General features: G+C 41.9%; 1 protein-coding gene across 2 annotated transcripts in view; it reads right to left on the reverse strand.

The window, feature by feature from the left end:
• The window catches only part of ssbp4 (single stranded DNA binding protein 4), a 92,001-nt gene extending 87,131 nt beyond the window's left edge, over window positions 1-4,870 (reverse strand). For both annotated transcript variants that reach the window (XM_083940450.1, XM_083940451.1), the window contains exon 1: window positions 4,743-4,870. In XM_083940450.1, the coding sequence (XP_083796576.1) occupies window positions 4,743-4,798 (56 nt within the window). In that variant the 5' untranslated portion in view covers window positions 4,799-4,870. The remainder of the gene's footprint in view (window positions 1-4,742) is intronic.
• Between the last annotated feature and the right edge of the window lie 7,072 nt (window positions 4,871-11,942).

The raw sequence follows: 11,942 nt of genomic DNA on the forward strand, positions 1-11,942 counted from the left end.
TCAGAGTTTAACTGATGCTAACTTGCTCATTTACAGTTTTCAGTGAAAGAGGCAGAGCAGAGACTTATGGTGATTTATGATACGGGATTATACTGACATAGTTTTGTTATCCTCCCACATTAGTTAATGAGGACAAATATATGACGCAACTTCAGCAACAATAACAAACAATAATGCTTTTCCTTGTTTTCTATGATCATCTGTAGAAACACATGAAGTCTTCTGTACCTCGTGTCTGTTGAGGCAGATGCTTTTCTCTATTACAAGATATACACACTGTTGCCAAACTGATTAACGACTCCAGGCACGCAGACTCAATATTTATACTGTCTCCTTTATTTCAAGTGAGAAAACTAACAAATTTGTGCGGATGCACCCAAAGCAGCTGACGAAAGGCAGCATTAATTGACTGTTGACATATTTGAATGAAAGCCGTCAGCCAAAGGGTGCCGGGGGTAAATCAAGGGTTTCTTTACTCTTAGTGCCGTGTTTCTGCCTCTGTCAGTGCGTAGCTCTTTATGCTTCTTTCAAAAGGCTAAAATGCAGATGGCAGAGCCATCTGTGTAGCATCAAAACCATGCATTCAGACCTGAAGATCCCCTTAAACGGCATGTAAATACATGGGAGGAGCCAAAGGAGGAGCGGAGGATGTAAAGAACCCCATGTTCAAAACAAACTGATTAACTTGTAGTTCTTGAAGTTTTTTTTCCCAAACAAATCCAGTGACACTTGAAATCACACAAAAATGTCCATAAACAAACAGAGGATCGGAAAACAAACGAGGGAGCAGAATTATTTTGGAAACTAAGAACGTGCTTTAAAAAATGAGATGTTTGATCAAGCTATTAAATATTTTGGTGAATGGCACCTTTAATTAGAAAGCCGCATTCATCAGTGCATATTTCATAGAGGTTCCTGTTACTAAATAATAAGGTGACATTATTATTGAAGCTGCTGCGTTACCCTGTTCAAATCAAATTAAATCAAACAGTGTGAAAAAAAAGGTCTGGAGAGTAATTAATTTCTCTGGTCACAAAGGAACTAGTTCATCCTCTACCTTTACTTGTTCTTGTTATTATTTGTATGTTTTACAAAATGTGAGAATGATCACAATAATGTTTCCCAAGGATGTGCAAAGAAAGCACTTCACTCCCCATCGTGCCTGCTACCTGTGATCTCAAGACAGTGAAACATGGCGGCTGGGTTGAATGGCGAGGCCTTGGCTGTGTGGAGGAATCCATCAAATGTGAAATGTACATGTGACTGTTTGTTTAATGCTGCATTTCTACAAACAGGTTGGATTCAAGCCTTGGTTTCAAGGCTTTGAAGGAAATCGTTTTTTTTTTTTAAAAAACACTGCACACACAGCTTTGTGTTGCAGATACACTTAAATGCACACTTGAGCTTGCACATTGAAAACGTTTAGTGTAAAAAACCTGAGAACTATTCAGGTGGCTGATTACTGAAGCGTTCGGTATTATAAACACAGAAGAACGTGCTGTACTAGAGAGAAGCATTTGCTTTTCCTTATCTTCTTAGGGTTTAGGCTGCACATCTGTACACACCAGATTACATGCAGACACTGTACCAAATCTGACTCCTAACTGAAATCAACAGATCGTCATTACCAGAGGCAATATGGTGGGATTGCAATACCAGGAGCTAATAAATGCACCGTATAGAACCTGCAACACTGACAACATTGCAGCACATACAGTTGAGTTACAGACGTTTTAAGCTACAACTCCCTTAAAGATTCAATCTTTTCTTGAGTTAAAAGAAACAGTGGTGTAAAAACATGATCATAAAGATAGATGGTTTCTTGTGGCGGCTCCACATCTTCCAGAGTGAAGTTAATCTATAATTTCCCTCAAAAGCTTCAGCAGCTGGCACGTCACTCTTAATGACACCAGATTGCTAACAAAAACCAAATGGTGAGAGAATAAAGTCTGCTTGAAATACTGGATCTGTATGAAACACTAGCAAAACAGTCACTGCAGTAACGACACGGTATTGCACTCTGCAACTTCTTCCTTGTATCACATATTAGTCTAACTCACATGCCCACAACCTTTGTATCGTCCGATTGCTTTCAACACATGGACATTTTTACATTTCCTTCAATAACTTCTGTGTATCTAATCCAACTGCAATAGGATATGACTTATTCCATGTCTTAAACAGGCACACATTGTTGGGATAACAATATAATGTGGGACATATGAACAACACCTAATAGATTTAATTAGAGCTAATGTACATGTTCCTTTTTACAGCATATCGAACACACCAGCTGACCAAAACTGATTCCAACTTACTTTTTTATCGAACCGAGAGATAAATATTAAATGATCAATGTAAAGCTAATTAATTAAGTAAGTATAGGGCTTGGATCAATCCCCTAAGAGCTGCAGCTGTGAGTTTTATGAGTGAGTCTGCTTTAATCAGAAGTCCGTCTGGGGCGCCCTCTTTTTAGCATTTGAATATGTAAAGAGCCATATGAATATGTAAATATGAATATGAGCTAATTCAGTGATGCATTGAGGCAGCTGTTGTGAGCTCCACATTTACAAGGAAACATGTGTTGGCCCTGTGGGGCAGGTTAGGGTGACAAGACAGGTGAGGGGAGAGGGCAAGCATCGTCTATTATGTCTGGACAACACCTATAGTCCTGTGACGTGTGGGGGCACGCACACACACACACACACACACATACACATGCACGCACACACACACACACACACACTAAACTAAATGTAAAAATACATACACATGATTTACTGTTGAGTTTCTGATATGTAAAATAAATGCAAACAAACACTAAAATAAACAAATTCAAGAGTTCTGTAATTCAAAAGCAGCCTCCAAACAGAAGCATTCATCATTTCCAGCTCCCAACAGACTTGTATTTCTTACCAGTTAAATAATTAATCCTCCTCCTACATTATCATTTGAAATACATGCTGCCTCTGCACTGATTTCACTCCCAATAACACATGGAGCACAATCCACACTCCCTGAACAAGCAAGCGCGACTAAAAACTGTCTGAAAACCACAGCGTGTAAATCATCCATTGCTCTTGATGCATATTGTAAATAAAGTAGCGCGACTGAGGCGCACAAACAGGTGTAGAAGCAGCCCCGACGTCTGCTGATGGTTCATATGCAATATTAAAGCATCATATGCTGGTTCAAAGGTCACTCTGCCTGCTGTTCATGAAACCACATGGGACTGTTTCCATTTAGGATTCACTCCTCCACGACACAAACACACACACACAAACACACACACACATACACACACACACACACACACACACACACACACACACACGAGAGCTGCTCAATTTTCCAATAATCTGATGTGAATTCAGAGTGAAATTAAACGCTTGTGGCACTAGAAGTGTACCAAGTCGTATTCAAGGAAGCTTACACTAAGCACATAAGCGAGCCACATCTCTAGAAAGCTTAATCAATTGAATGTGACACGGCGATGCATCACAAAAATACAACAGAGTCTCTAAAGAAATTTTGTTGCTATTACAGATGTATGAGGTGCTGTAACAGCAGCCTCTCAGGACCTGACAGTGATTTTAGATTACAATTGCATCTCAGCGGGGATCTCCAGTCACTCCTCTAACCTCAGACTGTTTTAGTGCTTAAAAATAGCAAACGGTGATAAAAGACTACACCATCTTAAAGAGCTGGGATGCAAAGAGGGTCCAAATCTTTGAATGGCCCCATACAGAAATATCCCAGGCAGCGTCGAAATAAAGAGCACTGCAGCCTTCAGTCTATAAGGGATAGTGACATTTAAAAAGTTCATTTAATACAAAAGCATGGACAAATGTGCTTTTATGTGACAGAGAAAAAGGACATTTAACACAGAATCTAGCCCCAAAAACGCCTGATGGGATTGCACGTTATTTAAAAAACACAAAAAGGATGTTTTTTTGCAATATTCCCAGACACAATAACTTTGCAGAGTTACACATTCATGAGCCGGTCTTGTAATGTGAGTCTGCTTCTGGGATATTCACAGCTAAATGCTCGTGGCAGCATGACTCTCCTTCGTGTGAGCGGATGCTTAAAAAGTTTACCACCGCTGTATGTGGCTGCTGAATGGGACAAAACTTTTCCCTTCATCGCCAGGTTGGATTGCGCCCGGCTTTACGCCTAAAAACACACACACACACAGCAAAAGACCCCGAGCAAGCTGCGCGTTTCTATTTCTAAAAACACGAAAATAATCCAACCATGCAGCAGCTGCATCTCCTAAAAGTTTACAACACCGAGCAGCAGCCTATGGTGTCCGCACAAGGACGGGGACGTGAGCACCCTACAGAAACACGCTTTGAAACATGAAATAATTAAAAAAAAACGCGCCTCTTTCTGCAGAAGCGCTTCAATATAAAACATACATTGTTGCGTTTTTGCACCAAGTTACAAGGGGAAGGGAAGTGCAAGCGCGGTGAGCACGAAACACAAAACACTCGTAGATACAAAAGTGCAAACAAGAGATGCATTTAAAAAAAAAAAAGTTTAGGAGACGCACCTCTAAAGGTGGTGGTGGTGGTGGTGGTCGGAGGAGGGGGGGGCGCACGGAGGAGCGCACTTTACTACAGTACGCTCCTTTTAAATTACAGTACCCAGTTTAGAAAGTTGGACTCCCCTTCCTCTGCCCCTCTCTCCTGCATGATAAACAGGTAAAGTCTTTTACATATAGCGTGCAATTCACTTACTTTTCTCTCGCTTGGCTATCGGAAGGGACGACAGCTCCTTTACCTTTGGCGTACATGCTGGATACTGTTTTAAGACTTTTGCCCCACTCAACACCTGTCAAAGAAAGCAGCCAGGAAAACGCTCCATCTCCATAGCTACCCCTTTAGTGTTTTTCCTCCCCCCCTCCTCCCCTTCTCCTCCCTCCTCCTCCTCTCCTCCCCCTCCCTCCTCCCTCCTCCTTCTCTCTCCTCTCCCTCCCTCTCTTTCTCTGCTTTTTTTTTTTTTTTTACATCTCCAACATTGGCCACAAATCAGGCACAGTTTCTATTGGGGGGACTTGAAACCGTCCTCTGTTGGATTTTTTTTTTTTTTTTCCCCTCCTCAGCCGCTGTTCTGCAGACCTGCTCCTCCTCCCTCTGCTGTGCACACGGTGGGGGCTCCTTAAAGGGAAACACACACTTCTTGTTTACTGACCTCAGAAACATGAGGAGAGAAAGGGGGGATGATGGGGAAAGAAAGGCATGCCGGGTACAGGCTCTGCACTTAACTGCTGCAGCTCCTTTTGGGAGGGCTGGCACACTCTTGAGCCCCCCCACCATAGAAAGAAATTCCAGGACTTTGACTTCAATTTGATTTCGAGACTTTGATACACACTAATAAGGACGCTGCTCTCGTTTTTTAACGTTTGCACACACCCTTAAGGAGGTATGATTTGAAGAAGTATTCCTTTATTTGTCCCGCAATGGGGAAATTCAATTTTTATAAATTTTTTCATTTTACACACACAAAATAATGCCCAAAATACACACACATGCAGAGACAGGACCTATATACATGCAATTAATGGAGAGATGTTAGAGCGAGGGGGCGCCCCGAGTAGTTGGAGGTTCGGTGCCTTGCTCAGTAGCACTTCGGCAGTGCCCAGGAGATGAACTGGCACCTCTCCAGCCACCAGTCCACACTCCATATATGGTCCACACAGGGACTGGACCCAGCGACCCTCCGGTTCCAAACCAAGTCACCTATGGACTGAGCTACTGCCGGTTCCCAGCCAAGTCACCTATGGACTGAGCTACTGCCGGTTCCCAGCCAAGTCACCTATGGACTGAGCTACTGCCGCCCCCACTTCCCCTATTGTGACGTGGTCTTAAAGCAATTCTTTAAGCAATTTCTGGCATTTTAACACTTTTCTTATGTAATTTTAAAAATGCTCTTAATAAGCGTACGAAACATTCATTCATTCATCATCAACCGCTTATCCCGGGGTCGGGGTCGCGGGGGGGGGGGGGGGGGGGGGGGGGGCTGGAGCCAATCCTAGCTGACATCGGGCGTGAGGCGGGGTACACTCTGGACAGGACGGCAGTCTGTCGCAGGGCACATAGAGACGAACAGAGACAGACAACCATTCACACCTAAGGGCAATTTAGAGTCATCAATCAACCGAACACCTGCATGTCTTTGGATTGTGGGAGGAAACCGGAGTACCCGGAAAAAACCCACGCAGACACAGGGAGGTGTTAAAACTCAAAAATATTCAATTCTCATATAGTTATGATAAAAGTCTGACCAATCAATTTGCGAGCTTCCTGCCTGTCATCCGTTGCTCCGCTTCACTTGCGCTGCTCATGCTGCGTACAAGTGCCATGGCAAGTCCGATGTTTCAGACCTCCAACCAGGCAAAGTGCACTGAAATGCCAATTGTTATGGGAGAAATCTGTCAACAAAGATTAGACACAACCAAGTCTTGGTTTTTCTCCATGGTTTTATTTCTTAAAGCATTTTCTGCAGAAAAGGACTTCGCTCCGCGCACACAAACACAGGCTGCTGGAGACAGACCCAGAGCCAAGGGCCGTTCTCCTTTTATACATAACATGAACACATAATCACCGTTTGGATGACGTACAAGGTAAAGCACTATCATTAGTCACATTCATATCATGTTTGGATGGGTGACGTACAAGGTGAAAGTGACATTCATATCATATGATTTCTCAGTAGCATACGGACAGGCACTAACCTTCGTTATATTTGTATCACAAGATAGGAATCCGTCACAAGATACAGAGCTGAACATTGTATGCTCCGATAAAGAAAGTCTGCGTCACGAGGGGATACACAATGTGTCTTGTCCTGTGTTTTAAAACATGTAACTTGTTATTTCCACCACACTGTCAAAGTTGAACCTCCTACTCGCAAATTCAGGGTAGGTCAATCTCCTCTGAATTCGTTAGTAGGAGGTTCCACTTTGACAGGCCTTCCAGTGCCGAGTTGGAGGTCCGAAACTTCGGACTTCCCATTGCATTCGAACGCAGCATTTCTCTCAGCGCAGGTGTGGGGGAGTATCAGAGGTCAGACGGGGGGAAGAGAGTGGGACTGGAGGGAATTGCTGTGAGACATGCAAGAATGGTAAGAAATCCTTTAATATAACACTGCTTTGATATGATCACAAAATAATTAGTGCTGCACTTTATGAGCTCAAGAAGAAGAGAAGAAAATTCTGGTATGGCCACAGGAAATACTACTAAATAAAGGTGTAAATTTGACCTCTGGAGTGTTTTTACAGTCGGTTTAATTTTGTTCAGTAGATAATTCTGCACCTCACAGTTGACCCTTCGCTCGAGTCCTGCCTACCTTGGTTACTGTTGCTAAGCCTGTCAAGATTTAATATCAATATGACATTTTCAATTATATCAGCGGGAGATATTACAAAGGAAATATTCCCTCGAAACGTAGCTGAGAGAACTCAGTTTGGTTGTATGGGAACGTCATTTTTAAGAGGCCAGGCAAGCAGGTAACTTTATAAAACGGTGTGACCGTGTTGCTCCATCGTTGTGAACGGAAACACATCCAACATGCTAACGTGCATTGGACAGCATCACCCAAAACAACCCGGTGCCTTAATCCTAATCCCCGCTGCATTCCCACATTAAACCATAGACTATACGTAATTGAAGTGACGCAACTCTACAACCAATCGTGAATCGATCACAGCTGTCAATCATGACACCTTTTAAAGCATAAAATAACTAGTTGAGAACAAACATAGAAGGAAAAATGAACACTTGAACAAACAACAGCGTGATAAATAAAACTACCTACATCAACAGAAACCATCTTTGGGTGTGTATGATTTTTTTAGTTTGGCCCATGTAAATGGTAAATGGACTTATATCACACTACTTGTCACTTTCACCCATTCACACAGACATTCAGACTGATGGCAGTGGACATCTACATACCATCTTCTCTAGATCTAACCATTCACACCACCTCCACACACCAATGCACAGCATGGGGGGCAATTCGGGGTTCAGTGTCTTGCCCAAGGACCCTTCAACATGCGGACCAGAGAAGCCGAGGATCGAACGGGGATCGGACCACTGATCCTTCGAATGGAGGACGACCTGCTCCACCTCTGAGCCACAGCCACCCATGTCCCATCCACTAACATGGGGCGATCCAGATGCTTTGGCTTCACTTTTGGGGAGCAGTCAAGCCGTCCAACGTTATAAACAGTCCACATATCGGACTTGCAGGTTCCATTAGCACATCATTCATTTCATCTTGATAGGCCTCCTAACGTAGGATTTGACAATGGCCTTCTAGGGAGCGGCTTCGCGAAGGCTCAATTTACATCCAGTGGTGATGCTGCCGGGATGACGTTACTTGGAAGTTAGCATCGTGCTGGTTATTCAATTGGATTATGGATTAATGCCGAGTATGTGGCATACTAAGGTTTATGATATTTACATGTTTTGTTCAGCACGATAATGTTCACAAATGAACACCACTTCTGTACTATTTGAAGGGTATGCCTAAATGCAATCTGCTGAGGTAAAAAGCTAACGTTAGGCTTCCACCATCACTTGTAATTTGATTTTGCATGTTTGTTTTTGTGATGATATTTAATGTCCCTGAAAACATCTGTGTCTCATTTAGCCACTTATTAGCAACCACCTTCGTGGGGAAACACTTTATGTCGTAAATCAAAATCTCTAAGTTTGTGTTGACCCCAGACTTTGTTCAGACATCCAACCTAAAACCTTAAAAACAAAACTATAAAAACTATACTATAAAAAAACAAAACACTTGAGACAAGGCCATCGGAAATGCAAAACAAATTTCCGGGCTTTGGGACCATTTGTTCACCATTACCACGATCATTCTCTTACCTTTAGTTTACCAAAGCTGCTATACAACATAATAATAATCAGAAAGAAAATAAAAGATATACCAACTCTTTGACCCACAGTAAAGCAGCATGCACTTGAAATAGCTCGAGAGTCTTTTACGATATGCATCACTGGTGTGAATACTGTCAAATTGATATGAGGATTGGACCTTTTCAAGACATTTAAAACCCTTATTGATTTTTATTTATATCAGTGGGTGTTTGCCTGATGGTGAGGTCACAGTTGGTGCACCTTTTTATTCACATTATTTGACTCAAACTGAGAGATCAGTATTATTGTCTGGTCAGAGTACAACACAAATATCTCTGAGGTTTACTTTTTACTGAAGCTGCTTTCTGAGAAGCAAAGGACATGATCTTGTGTTATTCAAATGATTAACACATAACAAAATGAATGGTTTAGATGTCGATCCAGAAACGATGAGTTAACCAAGGGCGGCGTTCATGGTTAACACAAGGCAGGCTTAAGCAGCAGCTTCCATTGCCAAGTCATCCTCACAGTTCTGCATGGTTCTCTCTTTGTGCTTCTACTGTACATTTCACATCTTGCGCAAGGCCACACTACTGATGACATCTTTAGCTGGGGATTGGTTATTACTATTCATTCCAACTCTGACACCCCAATGACCCAAGGGCAACCCACTTTCCCTGTCACTCTTACACCTCCGACTCCAATTACAAAGCAGCTTTAGGGAGGTGGCACAATGGTTGCTCCATATCACCGAATGTGACCAGATCTGTATAATAGCATCTATGATTAGCTACTAGATCCTTAAAGTGAGACACATTTATGGTATTTGTCAACCAGGCCTGAAGGCAGGATGTGCTTGTGATCTTTAACTTTTAATATCTTATAGCATGCTCCTTTATCAGGCTAGTTTACTGCTTGCAGAGATCAGTGTATGATACTGGGTGCACAAGACAGGAACTAGATATGAAGTACATAAAGGATTAAAACGTATGCAATCAGTTATTTTGTGTTGTGTATTTGTACTTAAAGAGGCACTCCAGCAATTTTGTATCGCACTTCCATGAAGTTGAGGAGCTCACGAGAGACAGATGTTTTATTAAAATGACCAAAGTTGAAGCACAGAAGCTGAGATATTCTTAATTTAGTCCTCAGTAAGGGTCAAGCTCCAAAAGCTCTGGAGCCTACATTTCCTATAATGCAGCTAATGGCCCTTTTCCACTGCGTGGTACGGCTCAACTCAACACAACACAACTCTGTTTTGGTTTTCTGTTTTGATATAACCTGTACCTGATACATTTTTAGTACTTTTAAATGTGTTAGTTACTGCTGATGAAAACCAAACATTTCCTGATTTAGCTACCACGTAATAAAGCATTTAAATAACAAAGCAACAGGCTGAACTCTATTGTGAAGATTTTATAGGAAATTAAATGTGGTTTTCCGTTGTTTTACGCTCCTAAAGTTTGCCGGATTCTAAATAGCAACAGCAGATGATGCAACATAAGAACAGGGATGTCTAACTTCCTACAAATTTGTGATATTATTTATTATATTAAGCCTACAATTTCTGAAACGAAAAATAAGGTTACTATCTTGGCAGACAACGCTATCTTTTGACAGACTACAGCGGAACTCGGGGCTCCAGACAGCCGGCGCTAGAACACCATAAGAAAAACAGGACACCACTGACACTTTTAAAGTAACATTCGTAACACAAGATTCACGCTCAGCGCTTTCTGTGACATGATAAATACTTTTATATGTTGTTTAAAAATACAAACCTGCCAAAACACAGAGCTACCGTAGAGTCGTAGTCTATTTTGGCTTTGGAAAGCTCCTGCCAGAACCACAGAGGACATTTGAGTGGTGTGACGATGAACTGGACGGTATGTGTACAATCATTGTCACCTCAGTCTGTTCAATTTGTTGTGATTTGTTCTAATTTTGCCTTTGTATTGATCAGTATAAAAAAAACACAACACGTTGTTAAATCTAAAGAGAAACCGGGGTTAAAGTAATAAATGTTTTGTGAGCCTCAAAGGTTGTCCAGGAGGAAATGTGAACAATGTATTGAATTAAGTTTTTCAATTTGAAACTGCTCTTTGGCTAAAATCTGTTATGGTGCCTGAGAACATTAAGCCCAATGTAAAACACTGAAAAAGTGCACTTATATACTGTTTTTTTCTAACGTTTTGATGATACTGCTTTTCTAGCATATTAAGTGTGCTCAAATAAAATAATTGGACAACATTGCAACAGCAAAGATAACTTGTCAGGACGACAAAGATATCCACGCCACATGTTTGAAGTGAAATCTAAAAACTGTTCATCCATATGATAAAGTAATACATGCTCGATGTCAAACGATGAAACAATAGTCATAATATTCAATTTCCAGTAGTAGAGACCATGCCTTGCATATGTCTTTCATTCACACGTATTCATTCACACTGAATGTAAGAAATATTAAGGAAATGATTACATGTCCTTACATTACATTGTCCAATTGGCAACCAACAACATTTTTGGGAGGAACCTAAACTAGTGTTGTTTTTTCCTGCTTCTCTCTCTGTCTTTTTCTCTTTTGGGTGGCCTTTCTTTAACTCATGCACTGTTGTTGCAAAGCCAGGAACCACTAAGCCAACTCTGGCCACATTTCTTTACCCTGAAATGTGTGTTAAACTCTCGTTGCTCTGTTGCAGTCTGCAGAGTGCAGTCCTTCCCTATTAAAGACTTTCCTGTTATGCAACAGCTCCAGCAGCGAGGGTCCACGTTAGACGTGCAGGCATCCAGTACCCCTGTTACATAGGTCTCTGCTCCGCCCTGACATTGGCCTGCACGGGAAGGAAAAACACAATAAGTTGCAATCCAGACCAACAGAGGAATTCCCCCAGCCCCTGCCTTTGTGAGGCCAAATTATAATTAATCACAGGTTGAATAATTCAGTGCAGAGCGAGTGGATGCCTTTCTGAGCCCTTTTCTCGGCACCTGCCTCAGGAGGCGTTCTCAAAGCCGGCATGTGTGTGTAGGTTATGTTTGTGGTTGTGTGTGTGTGTG

This window comes from Echiichthys vipera, assembly GCF_963691815.1.
Source record: "Echiichthys vipera genome assembly, chromosome: 3".
Taxonomy (NCBI): domain Eukaryota; kingdom Metazoa; phylum Chordata; class Actinopteri; order Perciformes; family Trachinidae; genus Echiichthys; species Echiichthys vipera.